Raw genomic sequence first — 20,262 nt, 5'->3', positions numbered from 1 at the left:
CTCTTGCAGAGGACACAGGTTCAGTTCCCAGCACCCACATGGCAGCTAACAACCATCCATAAGTCCAGTTCCAGGGGATCTGATGCCTTCTTCTGACTTCTTTGTGCACTGCATGGCACTGGTGCACTTACATGCAGGCAAAATATTCATATACATAAAAATCAATTTTTTTTAAAAGAATGAAACCGTCAAGTGTGGTGGTACATGCCTTTAGTCCCTGCACTCTGGACACAAAGGCAGGAGGATCTCTGTGAGTTCAAGGTCAGCCTGGTCTACATAGTGAGTTCCAGGCCAGCTAGGGCTACAGAGAGACCGTCTCAAAAAGACTGAAAGAGAGAGAGAGAATGTTTGAAGTCCTTGGTTTAAGTCCGAGAAAAACAAAACAAAATAAGGATGGATGGAAGGAAGGCAGGAAGGAAGGCAGCAAGGCAGGCAGGAAGGAAGGAAGGAAGGAAGGAAGGAAGGAAGGAAGGAAGGAGAGAAACCACCAAGCAGGTGAAAGGTGCCTCACCTATTCCACATCACTCACTGGGTCATGTCCATGTCAGACCCTCCCTGAAGACGCTGGGATGTTGACTGAAAAGCCTGAGCCACTGGGATGGCAGAGTTGTGTGCTGCTGCCTTCACCCAATACTCTCAGCCCCTGAGATCTCAGTTGGCAGAATTTTCCAGCATGGAGCAGGCTCTGGCCACAGAAACAGCTCTGCTCAGCTGTCTCAAACCCTGCTTTGTTCTTTTTCCACATTCAGTGGGAAGAACAGGGAACTGGGGGTGAACCACACTGTGAAGGTCTTGGAATGGGGAATCTAGCTAGAGAGGACAGGAGTGACCTCTGCCGGTGGGCACCTTCAGGAACAGCAGAAACACAGGTGAGTGCCTTGCCCTTGCCGGGAGTCATTGCGCTGACTCTCACCTTATCTAATGACACAAATGTCATTTAGAAGCTATAAGAAAATGGGAGGTTTTGTATTAGACAAAGTGGGATTTTTTTTTTTTTTTTACAAAGTGGGATCTTAATTCTATGTACAGCAAACATAGCAGAATGGCTCTAGGCAAGTGACCTTACAACCCCAAGCCTGTTTCCCCATTTGTAAAATGGAGATGATAATCCTTGCTGCAAGGTGTTAGGAACTAAAGAGATAATAAGGGCTCTGTGCGGTGGATAGCAAGGGAAAGATCAGCAAACATTCCACCCTCTTTTTCTTTATTTATGAGACAGCTAAAAATGTATCCAAACCACAGAATGAGCTACAAGGATTTACTTTTCTTTGCAAACAGTTTTTCAGAGGGCATGTGGCACTGAGCCATTATTACCTTCACATAAGCTCACCGGCCCTCCACAGTGGGCAGATCTGTAAGATATATATCCCAAGTTCCCACCCTCTAATGTACACACCCCACACAAGCCCTGGGACAAGGAAAGCTACACACAACAGCCACTCCTGAAGCATCAGGTCATACAGCAGGCTCAGAGAATGGGAGATGACCTTGAATAGACCTGAGGTAATCAGGACAACTCTGAAGAGCAATAGGGCTCTACCAGTCAAAGACATGAGTGTCTGATGAACTCACCACCCTTCAATAGTGGCTGGGATGCACCACTGAAGTCCCTCCCCTTAAAGGGAACTCCATTTTCTGCTTTCTCAGTAGAGGGAGCTGCAGGGACATTGTAGGCAAGGGCTAGAGGTCCCGGGGTGGGTGTGGTAGCAATGGCTGGGTGTGGTAGCAATGGCTGGGTGTGGTAGCACTGGGTGAAGCTTGCCCTGACAAAGGTCTCTCTGATCTGGTGGCTGCGGCTTGACAATAACTTTTTTGCAGCTCCCACAACAGGGAACCGGAGTCCCTGGCACAGGGACACGCCCTGCCCTCCTGCCTGCAATCCTGAGGTTGGCCTAAAGCCTGTCTAGAGCTCTAAGGCAATTCAGACCCGGCATGACCAATGAACTCTGTCACCTGGAATGCTGAACCATACCCTCCCCAATGAGGTCTGAATCCCACCCAAGGCTGTTCTCCCTCCTACAGCTGGGGATGGAATCTAGGGCTTCCCACACGCTACACAAAGGCTCTACCATTTAGCTACAACACCATGGGGTGATTACTAAAGGGTGAAAAGGGGCCAACAAGATGGCTCAGCAGGATAAAGGCGCTTGCCATCAAGACTGGTGTCCTCAGTTCATTCCCCAGGACCTACATTGTAAAAGGAAAAACCCAATTTGCATAAGTTGTCCTCTGACCTCTACATACAACCTCTACCTAACACTAAATAAATATAAAAAAACAAAATTAAAGAGTGAAAAGAACTAGACACAACGAGATGCTGCTGCTGGCTTTGAAGATAGAGGGCCACAGAGAATTTAGGTAGCCTCCGTGATGTGACAGTGGCTAACTAACAAGCCAGCAAGAAAAGAGAGGCCTCAGTCCCATAACCACAAAGAACTAAGTTCTGGCACAGCCATGATGGCTTGGCAGAGAATCTCAAGTTCCAGATGAGAAGACACAAACATGTTTTCTGTTCATTGGCTGTCAATCTTATCTCTGGGGCCCTTTCACCACCATGGGAATATGCCCTATTTTGCCATTTTAAACTTGAAAATATCTTTCCTTTCTTCCTCTAATACTTGAAGACTCATTTTCTAAACTAGGCCCTCCAAATCCAAGTACCTAACAATCCTTCCTTTTATTGTATGAGCTAAGGATTAAAAACGGCCTCGCTCCACCACTGGGCCAATTGCAGCTCCAACATCCTCTTATGTGCATACTATATAGAAGATTCTAATAACTTTTCCATATAGCAGGCAACAGTAACAGCCTAGGCCAGGCACTGTGGTTTCCTCTCCCCTATTAAAAAAAAAAACCTATGAGAGAAATCAAACAATTATCAGATTAAAAATTGAAGTGATGGCAAGTCCCTAGAGGGGAAAGTGAACTTGACTACAGGTTGCTCTCCAGGTCTGGAAGGCAGGCACCAAACAGATGAACACTAAACAATGCCGGGGCCCACCTAGAGTAAAGAGTGTAAGAAACCACAAATACCACTCCAAAGAGCAGCAGCCCCAAAGGGTTTTATCTTGAGTCAAGAATAAATCAGACAAAATTCAGAGAAATGCTAGAAAATGAAGCTCACAACTGCCTTTAACTATAGCTCCAGGAGATCTGACACCTCCTTCTGGCCTCCACAGGTACCCACACACAAGTAGCATACATACATACAGACATACACACATAAATAAAAAAAGTCAACACTCAGGAAGCAGAGGCAGGTAGATCCCTGTGAGATAGAGGTAAGCCTGGTCTACATAGCAAGTGCCAGGTTAGCTGGAGCTACAGGGAGATCCTGTCTCTACCCACCCCAATTTTTTTTTTTTTTTTTTTTAATTAAAAGGAGAGGAAAATCAAGCAGTGTCAGGAAATAAGCAAGGGCGGGGAAAGAAGAAATTTCAACTGAAGATTTCCCAAATTTGGTGAAAAACATTAAATTATGCTCCGAAAAAAACTCAAGTGAATTTCAATCCAGATAAATCCAATGGAAACTATACCTTCCCATAATATAGTTAAACTGCTGAAAACTGAAAATAAAATCTGAACGAAGACCAAGGAAAATGAATATTTAACTAAGTATTCAAATTACAGCCAAGTTCCCAAGGGAAACATCAGAGAACAATGTAACAGCACCTTGAAAGTTTGTTTGAAAAAAGCTTTTAATCCTAGCACTAAGGAGGGTCAGGTTGGAGTTTTGAGCCAGTCCAACCACAAAGGGAGACCTTGTCTGAAGGGAAAAAAAGAAAGCAATGTCCAGATTAGTGAAAGCTAAGAGAACTCAGTGCCAGCAGACCTGTGGTACGAGCACCGAAGGAAGCACTTGAGGTTGAAGCCATCCGAGATAGAAACCCAACTCTACAAAAGCGACTAGAGAGCTCTAGAAATGGGAGGGGTGAACACAAAAGAATTTTTCCCCTTAATATTCCTAAAATAACATGACTCTTTAGAAGAAAGACTGAAATAGTAGCACGGATTTGTCTTTCCTTTCTTTCTTTCTTTCTTTCTTTCTTTCTTTCTTTCTTTCTTTCTTTCTTTCTTTCTTTCTCTTTTTTTCTTTTAGACAATATTTTGCTATAGTTATCCAAGGCTGGCCTTGAACTCTCAAATCTCCTGCCTTAGCCACCCAAGTGCTAGGATTGCTAGAATTAAAGGATGGGCCACTGGAGCCAGCTAGGATTACAGAGTTTCTAGTAGGTTTTACATAGGTGTAAAATATATGACAAAAGCCTCGCAAGACTGGGAAATAAGAGTAAGTTTATGTTGTTGCAGGTGAGTACATTTTACTGGAAGCGATTCAATACTGATTCTAAGTAGAGCATAAGAAATTAATACTGCACATAACCATCTCTAGATCAATACTACAAAAGGTGTAGCTATGGGCCTGGAGAGATGGCTCAAAGATTAAGAACACCTGACACTCTTCTGGAGGACCCAGGCTTGGTTTCCAGAATCCACTGCCTATAACCCCAGCTCCAGGGGATCTGATGTCCTCTTTTGGCCTCTGCAGGCACTGCACTCATGTACATAACCATGTACACCTACACACACACACACACACACACACACACACACACAATTAAAATAAAAAATAATAGACAAAGTGTCACTGTGTAGCCCTGGCTGGCTTAAAACTGAGATTAAAAGACGTGTACTACCTTGCCTTTAAATGGTAGTTGTCTTTGCCTTTTAAGTGCCAAATGAATAACTCATATAGACTTAATGTGATTACTGATATGATAGTGGTTTGGGTTATTTAATGTTTCAATTGTTTCATTGAATATTTTCATTCTATGTTCTTATCCTGTCTTATTTTGGTTTAATTGAACATTAATGTTTTAACATTTTTCTCTAAGAACATAAAGGCATGGTATTGAGTATGGTTAGTGTCACAGGACTAGACAGAGGTCACTGACAGAAGGGATTTCCAGAAAGAAATACATACAAAGATGGCCAAAAAATTTTGAATAAAAATGCCAAAACTATTTAATGAAACTAAATCTTCAGAAATTGATAAAGCAGGGTATGGTGGTTCATGTCTGTAATCTCAGCACCCAGACATAAAGGCAGGAGGATCAGGAGTTCACAGCCTGCTTGGGCTACTTAGTCAGACCCCATCTCAAAAAGGAAAAACAGAGCCAGGTTGTTTTCGATGGTGATATGTGGTGATGCTTGCCTTTAATCCCAGCACTTGGGAGGCAGAAGCAGGTGGATCTCTGTAAGATTGAAGACAGGCTGGCCTACATAGTGAGTTCCAAGCTAGCACAGGGAGACTAGTCTAAAAAAAAAAAGAGGCTGGAAAGATCGCTCAACGGTTAAGAGCAATGACTGCTTTTGTAAAGAGGACTGGGTTTGGGGTTCCCAGAACCCACATGGCTAACAACCATCTGTAACTCCAGTTCCAGGGGAATCTGACACCCTCTTCTGACCTTCTTGGGCATTGCATGACATGGGTGTACTTACATACATACAGGCAATACACTTACACACATAAAATAAAAATAGTAAATAAAATATTTTTTAAAAAGGGCTGGGGATATATAGTGGTAAAGCACTTGCCTTGCTTGCATAACAGAGGCCTAGGTTCAATCTCCAGTTAGAGAGAGAGGAAGGGGTGAGGGAGGGAGGAAGGAAGAAGAAACAAAAACAGCAACAAAATGGTCCAGGGCTGAGGGGTCTGGTTGAGTAAGTGGTAATGTGCTCAGAATGGGCAAGGTGCTAGACTCAATCCCTAGCACAAAAAAAAAAAAAAAAAAAAAGAAATAAAAACAAGAAAAACGAAATTGATGCAGTCACATACCTCTCTTCTGGAACTTTCCACTGCTTCAAGATGAAGCTGGCTCCTCCCTCCATTCCTCCAAATTCTCTCAAACAGAAAGCTACTTTTGGGCAATGAGGTTAGAGACAGCTTTGAATCCCCTATGCTGCCTTTCAGGCAATTCTCAGCCACCTTGTGCAAAGTGGATTTCTTCATCAGGAAGCATGCAGCTGGTTTTACCACCTTCTCAAGCCCCCACTTTCCCAGTCCTGCCTCCTGACCTCTAGGTGACCCTGGATCATAGAAACCCCCAAACTTTACCCACATGGCATTTCCTAGGCACACACACGGCTAAGTTCAAGTTATAAGTCAGGCATAGTAAATCATCAAGCTAGAACACCACATTATAATAAAAGTTATGTAATCGCTCTTGAAAGAATTAGGACAAATACCACTACTTTTGGATTGTAGTTGATTGTAAATGACTAGATCTATCACCAGCGAAGGCCCAGGCAAGAGGGATTATTGTGCAACATCTCAACGCTGGCACAGCCCAGGTTTGGCTCTACCCCTCTTCTTTCTTCTTTCCCTTCTATTCCTTGAGGTCGGGGTTTCTTAACCTTAGCACTACTACCATTTGGGGCCAGGAACTTATTCACAGGGGCAAGGTGGGGCTGTCCTGAACAGCAGCATCCCTGACCTCAACCCAACGGAAGCCAATAGTAGCACCATTACAGACCCCCACGGGCACAGCCACCAACTGCAATGTGCTGTGTTATGTGACTCACTAGTCACATAAACTATAAGATAAATAATGAGAGGATCAGGGAGGTTTAAATGGAATAGGGTATTTGGTAATATAAAGGAATTCAATTGGGAGTAGAGTAATGATATTGTGGTTATATGTGAAAATAGTGATTATCTTCGAGACAACATTACAATATTTACAGATAAACTACATTTGCTTCAAAATAATCTTGAGGTAAAGTGGGAAAAGTGAGAGAACACAGTAGGTTTAAAAAGTCAAATCAGGCACATGCCTTTAATCCCAGCACTTGGGAGGCAGAGGCAGGTGGATCTTTGTGAGTTCAAGGCCAGCCTGGTCTACATAGTGAGTTAGGACAGCTGTTTTTTTTTTTTTTTTTTTTTAAAAAAAAAAAAAAAAAAAAAAAAAAAAAAAAAAAAAAAATCAAATCAAAAGTACTAGGGAGTCAGGCATGATGGTGTATGCCTTTAGGAGGTAGACTGGCAGATTCCTGTGAGATGAAGGCTAGAGTGGTGTATATAATGAGTCCTAGGTCAGCTGGGACTACAGGGAGACTCTGTTTAAAAAAAAAAAAAAAAAAAAAACACCCCAAAGTACTGGGGCTATAAATGTAGTTCAGTTGGTACCATGCTTGCCTAGTGTGCACAAAGCCCTGGGTTCAATCCCCAGGGCCACATAAACTGGGTGTGGCAGTGTACAAGTATAATCTCAGCACTCAAAAGGTAGAGGCAGGAGGATCAGAAATTCAAGGTGCAGGCTGGAGAAATGGCTCTGTGGTTAAGCATTGGCTGTTCTTGCAGAAGAGCCAGGTTCAAATCGCAGAACCCACATAGTGGCTAACAATCATCTGTAACTCCAGTTCCAGGAGATCTAATGCCCTCTTCTGACCTCTGTGGACATTGCCCCAAGATAGTTGTATTTACATACATGCAGGCATAACACTCATATATAAAATGAAAGTAAATTTTAAAAATTAAAATAAAAAAGAAATTCAAGGTGATCCTCCCCTGTGGAGTTGGTGGCCAGCCTGGGACACAAGAGACCCTGTCTAAAAACAACTAAAACTGAAACCAAAGTGTTGCTGGTTAGAGAAGTGTGGCCACCCACCTGGATATCCAGCTGTTCAAGAGGCAGGAAAGGAGATCTGCTTGAGCCTAGCGGTGTGAGGTCAGTCTGGCCTACACAGCAAGACCCTGCCTCTAAAAAATTAAAATATAACTCCCAAAATGTCAAAAAAAAAAGGAATCTGTTCCACCAAGAAGCATCCCTGAAGCACTAGCAAGTACTTGGCCACTTGGCTGGAAACCAAAGCAGAGTACACAGGGCCCTGGGGACTCACATCCTGTACCTAAATTGGCTCTAGAGCCAAGACCCACAGCGCCAGAGAGGAAGGCTCAGCTGTGAATGTGTGAATTTCTGCACAAGTGAGGTATTCCCATGAGCTGCGCTGGTCCCTGTGTGCTGGGCAGCATTAAACTGTATAAGGATAAGCAAAGGATTACAACTGGAGAGGTATTGTGGATGAGAAGCCTGGAACAGGGTGAGTAGAGGGAGTAGCCCTCTCCAGCTCTCTATTTTTATTTCATGTGTGTGTGTGTGTGTGTGTGTGTGTGTAGGCCAGAGGTTGATGTCGATGCCAGATGTCTTCCTTGATGGCTTCTCCACCTTAACTTTTTGAGACAGGGTCTCTCACTAGACTGGGAGGCCAGTGAATCCCCAGGATCTGCCTATCTCAATCCCCCCATCTTCCAGTGTTGGGGTTATAGGGCCCTGAACTCAGGTTCGCATGCTTACATAGCAAGCACTTTATTCAGAGTCATCTCCTCAACCCAATTTTTGGCTTTTTAAGGCAGAGTTTCTTAGTCCCAGCACTTGGGAGGCAGAGGTAGGTGGATCTCTGTGAGATCGTGGCCAGCCTGGTCTTCATAGTGAGTTCCAGGCCAGCTGGGGCTGCAGGGAGACCCTGTCTAAAAAAGATTTAAGGAAAAAAAAAAAAAAAAAAGACAGGGTTTCTAGGGCTGGAGAGATGGCTCAGTGGTTAAGAATACTGGCTGTTCTTGCAGAAGATCCAGGTTCAAATCCCAGCACCCACATGGTGACTAACAACTGTCCAGAACTCCAGTTCTAGGGGCTCCAATACCATCTTCTGACCTCTGTGGGTATTGCATGGCATGGGTGCAGTTACATACATACATACATACATACATACATACATACATACATACAGGCAATACACTCATATACACAAAATTTAAAAAATTAAAAAAAAAAAAGACAGAGTTTCATATAGCCCAGATTGGCTTCAAACTCACCATGTATCCAAGGATGACCCTGAACTTCTGATCCTCTGGCATTCACCTCCTAAATGCTGAGACTACAGGTATGTGCCAACCTGCCCAGTGGGCTCTTAATTTATTTGACTGTTTCTCTTGATTAAGAGGCAAAGGGCTGTGTGTTCTGTTCACACTGCTATGTATGTAGTGCCCAGAACCTCAGTCTGCTACATAATAGATACTAAATAAATAAATGTTGACTTATTCCTAGGAAGGAATAAGCCCCAGCAAAATACATGCTAAAAATAAATGAGTATACAGTGGTACACACCCATACACTCATAAACCCCAACACAGAGAGGCTAAGAAAGGAAGATTGTGCTTTTGAGGCCTGCCTGGGCTACAGAGCAAGTTCTAATCTAAATAAATAAATACAATAAGGTAGGATAAAATACATGTTATGATGTGATGGCGCACCTATAATTTCAGCACATTGAGGCTAAGACAGAGAATTGCAATGTCTAGTCAAAAACAAAACAAAAACAAAACACATGCTACCACAACCCTATATACAATCTGTGCTTACAAATACACAGTTCTGGGGCTGGAGAGATGGCTCAGCGGTTAAGAATGCTGGCTGCTCTTGCAGAGGACCCTGGTTCAGTTCCTAGCACCTACATGGTGGCTAACAACCGACTGTAACCCCAGTTCCAGAGGATCTGATGCCCTCTTCTCTCTTCTGTGGGCATTTCACAACATGGGTGCACTTACATGCAGGCAATGTATCATACGCATAAAATAAAAAATAAAATATTAAAAAAAAACAAATACACAGTTCTTTGAATTAAAATATTTATACTACTTCCATTTTTATTACTGTTTTAACTTTTCACATATATCATACAAATTCAGCCTAGAACTCAGGCCTCCTGATTCCTAGTCAGTCCTCCTATAACACTGTTGTCAAGATGTCAATAAGTCAAGTGCCAAAGATAGTACATTTTCCAAGAAGCAACTATACCTTTACAGTACAACAATTTTGTGACTCTAGGAAAGCTCTACCATAATTCAGTAGTTAACCTGAGGATGGGGCTGGAGAGATAGCTCAGTCGTTAAGAGCACTGTCTGTTACTCTAGTTCCAAGGAATCTGACACCCTCTTCTGGCTTCAGTGGGCATTGTCATCCCAGGACCTGGGTAGCAGAGGTAGGACGATCAGGAGTTCAAGGTCATCCTTGTCTACACAGTAAGTTGTAGGTAAGCCCAAAGTTTAAAAAAAGCAATAACTTAAGGGGGCTAAGGTGTAGTTCAGGCCCAGAGTGTAGGATGATTAATTAATCGAATTATATGTTTAATAAACAGGGTTATTCTAGAAGATAATCTGATTTTTTCCAGCAAGTTCTGATCCCAAGAATCAACCTTAAATTGGACAAACTAGCAAGGGAAATGAAGGGAAAAAAGCCTAAACAGACAGCAACCTGAAAGTATTGGAAGGCATTTCAAGACCTGGCTTTGTTTAGGAATGTGAAGTTAATCTGGGTGTCCCGTACTTCCAATGGAGCATCATTGCCAAGAAAACATACTGGCAAATAACAGCGAAGTTTTCTTTTGAATTCTTAACTTACTACTAAATCCCATTCCTCTGTGGAATAGGATACATGGAATATTTGGGGTCTGAAGTGCATGTAGAGTTCTTGCTAAACAGGATATATTACTAGATTTCAAAGAAAGAAATAAAAAAAGTGGCTTCATAGTCAATGCTCTCAGCTCCCCTAAAATGATCTGAGAAGCATCTACTGTAAGGAACACCACTAGCTACCTGCACCAATACGCCAATGACTGCACCAATCCAGCCAGCATTAACATTGACTTGGGGACAAACACAGAAATGGGAAAAAGTATAGACAGCAAGAGCCAAAGGCTCCACAGACTGTAGTCAGCTGAGTTATTAGGACTCAATGCAAAACAATCTCCAAACAAATCCAATTATTCAACGTACACTTCAAAGGAAAATGTAAGACCTTGTGTGGTAGTGCATACCTTTGATCCCAGCACTCAGGAAGCAGAGCCAAATGGAGCTCTGTGAGATTGAGGCCAGCCTGGTCTGCACAGCAAGTTCTATGATATCTGGGCTACAGGAAGATCCTGTCTCAAATAATCAGATACATACAGATTAGAGATGCATGTGCCAACATCTCAGTGTTAGTAGCAAAAACAATGAGTCTTTCTACAAGGGACAATATATTCTAAAATGAAATAGAGATCTTTTTTAAAGGTTAAAAACTCATTCAATTTTATGTCTTACAGGCCTTATACTGAGTTCAATATTGTATAACTGTATTATGTGAACTGTGAACCTAGAAACTTACAGCCACTTGTGAAAGAGATGTACACTTGCTCTGGAGTGTGTCACTGAATATGTTAAAGCTGTAGTGAAATGCTTCTTCTAATCACGTAGTTACTAAAAAATTTTTTTTAATTGTTAATTTAAAAAGAAAAAAAACATGAAAAAGTAAAGATATGAGATTGGTTGGAAAGGACTTTTGTTTATTTTGAAGAAAATATGAAAATATCACCTTTCAAAGATGATGGAAAACCAGAAAGTCACAAAATTTGGTCCATTTATTTGCTTTCAAGTCACTCCTATGCAGTAATTTCTTCCTTTTTAAGATATCATCACCAAGTATACTGCTCACCCTGCAAAGGTCAGGCAACCAAAACCAAAGGCCTCCTCAATCACAGGTCCACTCCTTGGCACCCAGACTGATAAAGAGCTCCTCTGCTCAGATTTCTGTGGGCCAGTACACTATCATCCTGATTAAAAATATGAATTTTTGATGACACATGAATTTGCTCTGTACTCTTTGGATCTAATTCATCCAAGTATAAGAATTCCAGCCACATGGTCCTTGTCAGACTTCCACTCTAGAAACGAGGCCATTATCTGAAACAGCCCCTTTCACTATCTAGCCAGAAGAAAAAAAACAGATGAACCAAATAAATTTGAGCAAGGCCCACATTGGAGCCTTAGTGTTGACGCAAACATCGCCATTGTTATATAGAACGACTTATAAAATGTATTACAACTTAACCTGGAAACCTGAAGTCAAACTTAGAAATAACTGAGTCATCACAAAGCCAAGACTCAGGGTCATGAACTCTGACAGGATGGACTTTGTTCTATGTTAAGAACTGGAAACTTTCACAAACTTTGTTCAAAAACCTCTGTGCAGAAGCCCCAGGATACTGGACATTCCTGGATTCAGAGGCACAGACAGTGCTGGCTTTTCATCTCAGAAAGGAATGGAATCGCTGATCCTGCTCATGGGTGCACTAAACAATACTGCAGCCAACACCTTTGTTTCCATGTCACTGAAGTCTCAGGAAGAAAACTCAGTAAGAAAAGAGAATCACATGTTCTACACTCTAGCTGGACGCGGTGGTTCATACCTGTAATCCCAGCATTTGGGAGCATCTTACTTTCATTTCTGTTGCTGTGATAAAACACCCTGAAAAAAGCAACTTAGGGGAGAAAGAGTTTATTTTAGCTCACAGTTCCAGGTTATGGTTGGTCACTGTGGGTTAAGTCAAGGCAGCAGGGGCTTAAAGCAGCTAGCCACAGCCACAGTCAAGAACAGAGAGAGGTACATGCATGCTTACTACTCAGCTCGCTCCCCACACTCTTCTATGATCCAGAACAGAGAATAGTGCTGCTCACATTCAGGGTGGATCTTCTCGCCTCAACATTTAAGAAAATCTCTCACAGGCCTACCAACAGGTCAACCTGATCTAAACAATTCCTCATTAGGACTTACTTCCCAGGTGATTCTAGATTAAATCAAGGACAAAACTAAGCATCAGAGGGAGGCTGAGGCAGGAGGATTGCTGTGAATGTGAGGCCAACCTAGACTCACAGGTTCCAGACTACCCAGGCTACAATGTGAGGTCTTGTCTTTTTGGTCTTTTTTGTTGTTGTTGTTATTTTGTCTTTTTTTTTTTTTCAGAGCTGAGGACTGAACCCAGGGCCTTGCGCTTGTTAGGCAAGCACTCTACCACTGAGCTAAATCCCCAACCCCGAGGTCTTGTCTTTTAAAATAAAAGCATGGTGCAAACCTTTAATTCCAGCACTTGGAAGGCAAAGGCAGACAGAGTTCCAGGCCAGCCTGGTCTACATAGTGAGACATTGTCTCTAAAAAACAAAACAGCAAACAAAAACAAAATGCCAACCAAAACCAAAAACCAACAACAAAGTAATTCCCGAAACAGTAAGTTTACGGTGTGTGCTTTATGCCTGAATTTACAGTAGCAGTCTATGGCCTTGAGAACTCTGAAATAGTTTATTCACTCTGAGAACTGATTAAGACTTGGGTTTGCTTCTTTGCTCTGGGATTTGGCTTACTCTGCATTCTTCAGGAGAGGAGAGTACGGACACACGTGGGAAACGTCTTCAACACAGCTCAGTGCAACACTGTTATTTCTATATTCACCATGATAAACAGCATCCCAAGTACACGTGCTGAGGAAAAACAGTTTCCTTACATACCCCCAATCAGTTTTCAGTCAATAGTTCATATACTCATTCAGACCTTGATACAACTTATAATGAAGTTTTAAAAACTATCCTTTAATTAATTGTAGTTCTAGGTCCGCTTCTAGTCATCAGATCAAAGTCTTAAGAATGACTTTATTTGGGGATGGAGGGCTCAGTGTGTGCAAGGCCCAGGGTTCAGTCCTAATACCATGCCTCAAAAAGTTAAAAGAAAAAAAAGGCATTATTACTTTCTTGTGAGATATGTTAGTGGAATGAGTAGACCTAGATGCGTCACAATAGTAAAATATAGTATAATTGTAATTTCCAGCTAATTATAAGCTTTCCATGTGTGCCAATTAAACTACATTTGTATTTGTATTTGTATTCTCTCCTGAAAATGTAAAATGCTGAGCATACAGTATTTTTTTTTTACATTAGAAAAAAAAAAAACTTTTTAAAAAAAAATCAAGTGATTGCCTCGGGATATCCTGACACCCTTCAACACCCTTCAAGCTACAGCCTTGACATAGGTACCCAGACATGGGCTGACTCTGCCATTCTAACAGTGCCTGTAGCACATGGCAGGGCACTCCTTCAGAAAACAAAATCCCACAAGTGTGTAAAAAACAAAGCCTATTTTATAAAACTCTAAATTCATTCAAAGTGTTAAAAGATGTTCATGCTCCCCTCCGAAGTAGTTTACAACTAAAAAAAATCAAAACTATTTTCTCAGTCACCGTACAAGTTGCTGCTTCCTTTCCTTTGGATCAGCCTCTGCCTATCCAAACCCTCCACACCTCCCCGCAGTACTGCTTAACACCACCCCCTCCCTTCCCCAGCACCACGCCCTGACTGTCCAGCAGAGCCATCCTGGCTCTCCAGTCCTGAGTCAGGCAAGGCGACTGGAGAAAGGAATGCACAGGCAACACCTGAGGGACAGGAGGCTTTGGAGCATACACTGTTTATAAATATCACACTACTATAAGATCCAACGACACAAATGTGTAAATTAACGTTATGAACATTGAGAATAACTGCTTTTAAGAAAAAAACTACTTACAATAGACAAGATACTTACAAGAGATAGCAGCAAACCGAACAAGTCACCAGCATGGTGATAATAACTCTAAAAACAAACAAAAAAGCAAACATCATTAGATACTAATGCACTGTGCATACAGACCTTGCAAGATGGCTTACATCCCTCTCTGTGCTCCCAAACTGCCATGGACTGCACACCAAGACACCCGACCTACATGGCCCAAACATCCAGCACACTGTGGTCCCTCTAGAATGTACTTGGTACAAGATTAAGTTTTTTGGTTTTTTTGTGGTTCTTTTTGAGACAAGGTCTCCTTATAGCCCTAGCTGGCCTGGAGCTCACTATGTAGACCAGGGTGGCCTTGAACTCACAGAGATTCACCTGCCTCTGCCTCCCAGGACTAAAGACATGTATGTGCCTCCACACCCACAAGTTTAAGTTCTTAATTAAACAACTGTGTCTAAAGGCAGGTGTTAATGCCACAGCTGGGATCTGAAATGGAAAAATGTATAATGACAATTAGTTTTGACAGCAACTACTTTACTTAACAGTATTCTCAGCAATGAATTAACAGTATAATAAAACTATGCTTGCTGACCATGGTGGCACACACCTTTAATCCCAGTACTTCGGAGAGGCAGAGGCAGCACTCTGTGAAATCGAGGCTACATGGTAAGTTCTAGGCCTGCTGGGGCTACAAGAAGACCTTGTGTCAAAAAGAGAAAAAAAAAAAAAAAAAGAGATGGAGTCTGAGTGCAGACCCAGAGCACGTAAGTGAGGATTTGCAGCAGGGGAAACAGCAAGCACAGACGTGAGCTGAGAGGAGATCTGGGGTTCAGAGGAAGGAGGCCTGGGTGGCTGAAGAACAAGCAAGAAGAACCTGGCAGGATATGAGGGCAAAGATGTAGCACACAGTCTATGCAAGGCCTCTGCCCCAAACAGAGGGTATCTGGAGAGATCTGATGAAGAGAACTGGTGAAATCCGGCTTAACTTCTACCAAGCTCTCTCAACTAGATTGAAATAGGCTGGGGGAAGAGAAACAAGAGAAAAGGTAGGCCAAACAATTATGTTTGTGGGGGGGGGGGGGATTAGTAATCTAAGTAGAAAAGGCTGGCAGCAACTCAAGTAACAAGTGTTGGTCAGACTCTAGATGTAGGTTAAAGGCAAAGAAGTATCTGTGAGGATTTGTGTTATAAAGCTTAACAGTTGCACAAAGTGAAGCCCTGTAAAATCACTTGTAACCAAAGCCCCCCACTCCCCGACAGCCGACTGTGGTGGCGCATGTCTGTAATCCTAGCACTCAGGAGGCCAAGGCAGGGGGATGGCAAGTTTGAAGTCAGCCTGGGCTACAAAGAGATGGGCAAATGAACAGAGAGAAGGCAGGAAGGAAGGCCAACCCCCGACTTCTTCCTCTCAACCCTTTATTCCTGAAGGCAGGTATCTTATTATCCCCAAAACATATGTTCATGAGTCTCAGTTCCAAGTTACTGTTCATCTCCTGTACTTGAGCCCCAGCTTAGAATCCCTTCCCTGTCTTTCCTTTTCCCCAAAAGATACCTCAGAACACTGAAACAACTGAGGTGCCTTTGTATTACCTGCTGGATATTGGTGTTCTTACATGAAACCTTGCTCCTTAAAACAACTGCTTCTTAGGAGTTGCACACTTCAGGATGTAAGAACAAAGAGTCACAGTGACTGCAGTTTATTTTCAAGTATCTCAGAAAATTTTTATACATACATACACACTCACATGCATTCTTAAAACAAATATATGAATCTATTATGGCATATGGTCTAAGTGCATGACTTTAAAAATTACATTTACTGCCAGGTGGGATAGTACATGTCTAGTCCCAGTGCTCTGGAAGCAGAGGCAGGCAGATCTCTATGAGTTCAAGGCTAGCCTGATCTACATAAGTTGCAAGACAACCAGGACTACCATAGTGAGACCCTGTCTCCCCAAACCAAAAATAAAATAAAATTGCATTTATGTGTGGGGGGGGGGCATACTAAGGGAGATCAGAGGACCAACTCCTGGGAATCATTTTTCTCCATCCACCATGTGGGTCCTGGGGAATTGAACTTAGGTGGTCAGGCATGGTGGCAAGTGCCTTTACCCACTGAGCCATTTGGACAGCCTTTGGTGTTGACTTTCTACATTCTGAATGTTTGAAAATGTTGATGAAGATTTGGAATTGACTGAACTATGGGGACACTAATCCCTAGGTCTTTCCTGTTCACTCCTCCACACCTGGTAAGGAGGCCACTGTGAAAAAGCTTGAAGCTTTTAGAGAAACTGCAGATTCCTAGAGAAAAGAGGGAAGTCTAAAGATAGGAATGATCAGGAAAAGTAGCCTCAGACACAGGCTGGAATTTTGTCCCATCCCTATCCAGTTGCAAGAAGGACCTGAAGAAGAGCAAGGCTTGCTTCCTCCAGCACATCCAGAAGGGGCACCATTGGTCCTGATAACCCAATTTCCCACTGCAGTTGTGCAGGGGTCTCTCAGGAAAGGATGCAAAGCCAAAGGCCTCTTTGCCTTGCGCCCCCCCTTACCTATTCCTTTACTTAGTTCCTTAATAAAAATTATGTTTCAGATATTTTAAGTATATTTTATTTATTTTTATTTTACACATGTGAGCGTTTTGCCTGCGTCAAGGTAGGTGTACCACATGCATGCAATGCCTGCAGAGGCCAGAAGAGGACGTCAGATCCCCTGGAACTGCAATTAAGAATGATTGTTAGCTGCCATGTGGGTGCTGGGAACTGAATGCTGGTCCTCTGGAAGAACAGCCAGTACTCTTTACCTCTGGGCGTTTTATCCAGCCCCCTAAATAAACATTTCTTAAGCCCTCAAATCAGAAATGCTTTCCTGTATAAAGCATAGTGACTGGGGATACAGCTTAGTGGTAGAGCACTTGCCTAGAAAGTAGGAGGCTCTAGTTCAATTCCCAGCACTCTCCTTCAGTCCCCTGCCCACACACACAAAGAAAAAACCTTCAACATAGTTCATGAAGCAGTTCAGGTCTTTCATATATTTCAATTTTTTTGTTTGTTTGCAACTTTTTCTGGAGGAAAGGAAACTAGACTTCATTAGCCCTAACATTTCCATTTCACAATAAGGAAATTAAAACATGGAAAGGCTAACTAAATCTTTCCAAGGTCACAGAGATCATCCACCTTGGAGCAGTTTCTCAAAATGTAACCCTGTAACTCCTAGGAGGCACCATTTCAAGACCTGCTCAATCCAGCCAAGAGCAGGAAACACAAGGATTGCAGTGTTGTGCGTGGGACCCAGATAATGTGTCAGTGCAGGTCCAATACCAGAATCATTACACTGGGGCTAGAACCTGAATACAAACAGCCAGAGTTCCTTCCTTACTGCACTTAACAGGAATGGCACCAGACCCCACAGATGGGGAAAGCAGAGTCTTAAAGAAGTGGTTGGTGATGTCAGTACATTAACAAAGGCTTTTTTATGGGGATGAAGGGAAAAGGCCGACAGTGGTGGACTGAGACAAGGTAGGGAGGAACACAACTGAGGCACTTTGTGTCTTTAACTCCAGGAGGAGAAAAAAAATCTAAGTAAGTTGGGTTAATACAAATTGTTTTAATAACCCTGGAATTCTGACACTACATCAACTGCTATAAACTGGATATATGACCCTGGATAACTGTTATGGGGAGGTGGTGCTTACACATGATAGAAATTCACCTACCATTCCCTTATTTATTTATTTGGTCTTTTTGAGACAGGGTCTCCCATAGCCCAGTTGGCGTGGCACTCGTTCTATAGACCAGGATGACCTCGATCTCACAGAGATCCACCTGCCTCTGCCTTCCAAGTGCTGGGATTAAAGCAAGTGTCACCATAACCAGCCCACTCCCTTTTTTAAAAAGTGGGTCATTTTCAGGCTAACAGAAAGAATATTTATTTTATCAAGTCATTTATAAAATACAGCAAAAGGGGCTAACATCACAAAATAGAGTAACATTTCCTTTAATCAGAATTCCCACCACGGACACTGTCTACTTTGTATTCAAGTGCAATGGGACCAGCACTATGCAGCCACTTAATTAGTGTCCAACATCAAAGCAAGAGTCAGCTTTCTGACAAGCTGTGAATTCAGAACAAGTGTCACCTTCACATGATAGAATAAAAATCAAAAGAGGAACTATAAAGAGGACGTTTCAAGGTTCCTCTGAAAAGATCTGTTTTACACAGCAATATAAAAGTTGACTTCCAAAACAAAGAGAGCTGCATCTAACAAAATCTTGGACCAGGGGAGGGGGAAAAGAAATCTTTCTTAGCCAACCACTGCAAATTACTTGTTTACAGGCAAGGGCAGGAGCGCGCTCCGGGAAAGGTATGACGCAGGGGTTTCTAAACAAAACCCTGGGCTCCGGGTGATTAACTCGTTCAGATCAGGCCCTCACCCACTCCCGGGCTGGGCCCACTAGATGCAAGGGCTGAGCTCAACACTCTAGAAAGCTGTTTGGGTTCGCCACTGCGACAACGCAAGGGGCGGAGAGGATTTCGGGCTCCTCCGACCTTTTCTCTGAAGTTTGGGCAATCGCAGCCTCCAGTGCGCAGCGGGAGAGCGGCTCCGGATGCACCCTAACTTCTGAGTCGTGGTGCACTCCTCCCGCTGCACCCTCCCCACGCAGGTCCACCATCACAAAAAGCAGTCCCAAAAACTCATTTCCGGAACGGTACGCCAGAGGTGACCCACGCTCGCGACGGGAACACTGACGGGCTCCCGGGATCGGCCGCGGCCTGTGATACTCTCCTCTGATCCTCCCCGAGCGGTCCTCCCCAACGTGATCATCCCCGCGCGATCATCCCCTCTGATCCTCCCCGCACCGTGGTCCTCCCGGCACCGTGATCCTCCCCGTGCCGTCCTCCCCGAGGCGGCCCGGCTCACTTACCCCCGATTAGGACCCTTAGGGATGAACCAGGGCACGAGGAGACCCACGAAGCCCCAGAACACGCTCATCACGATCAGAGGCACGGTGAGGCCGTGGTACGCCATGCCGGTGGCCGTGTTCGCCGCCTCTCTCAGGACACACCCGGAAGTGTCAACACCGGGCCACGTGACCTGCGCGCGCAAAGCCCCGCCCCCTGCGCCCCGCGTGACTCTCCAGCCTGACTCCGCCCTCACCTAGTCTGTCTCAGGGCTGTGGCTTTTTGGTGCTTGGGCATGGGTCCTCTGAGAGGTGAAGAGCCAGTTCACCTGGGGCTCAAGGTTTCTGGTAAGAATTTAAGCCCATTTATGCGAAGTGTTCTTTACAGCTTTATCTGCATCTTAATGCGCAGACGTAAAGAGCTATTAACAGTAGTAAATTACTGTTAGTGGATTCCTGTGCCAGGCTCTCAGCTTTCCGGAAATTCATCTATATAGTCCATGAGCTGCTCGGAATTGTTATCCCTGATACAACTGAAGAAACTGAGGCCCAGAGAGGAGGGTATGGATCTTAGCCACAGTCACATAATGAGTGGAAAGCCTCTGATGACTCGATTTTCAAGACCATGGCTGTTGACTGTTGGCTCTACAGTACGTGTTGTGCACCGTGCCAGGTTCTGGGGTTACAGAAGTATACCAGACACCCCTCAGAGAAGTCACATTCTGGGGAGGAGATGCACCTGCAAATAGGCCACAGTACAGAGTGACAGCAGAAGATCGCCAGGCTCTGCTTTGCACACCTGCCTGTTTCCAGTCAAGCTTCAAGAGACGGGATTAGCCAGAAATATAAAGAGTTTTGAATGTTTGCCAGAATTGTCATATGTAAATTATAGTATGCTAGATGGTTATAGGAAGAAAAGAGGAAAATAATTATTTCTTTTTTAAAATCTGTTT

At 43.4% G+C, this 20,262-nt stretch overlaps 1 protein-coding gene across 1 annotated transcript in view; it reads right to left on the bottom strand.

Moving 5' to 3' along the window:
- Window positions 1–19,498, bottom strand: part of Atp6v0e1 (ATPase H+ transporting V0 subunit e1) — a 30,244-nt gene extending 10,746 nt beyond the window's left edge. Inside the window, exons 1-2 of the mRNA XM_008850772.3 lie at window positions 19,334–19,498; window positions 14,442–14,489 (exon numbers count right to left, since the gene is read on the bottom strand). Of these exons, the coding sequence (XP_008848994.1) occupies window positions 14,442–14,489; window positions 19,334–19,437 (152 nt within the window). The 5' untranslated portion in view covers window positions 19,438–19,498. The remainder of the gene's footprint in view (window positions 1–14,441; window positions 14,490–19,333) is intronic.
- Window positions 19,499–20,262: the final 764 nt, after the last annotated feature.

The sequence above is a fragment of the Nannospalax galili genome, unplaced genomic scaffold (genome assembly GCF_000622305.1).
Source record: "Nannospalax galili isolate Female #2095 unplaced genomic scaffold, S.galili_v1.0 scaffold104, whole genome shotgun sequence".
In the NCBI taxonomy this organism is placed as follows: Eukaryota; Metazoa; Chordata; class Mammalia; order Rodentia; family Spalacidae; genus Nannospalax; species Nannospalax galili.
This window is presented reverse-complemented; position numbering and strand designations above follow the sequence as displayed.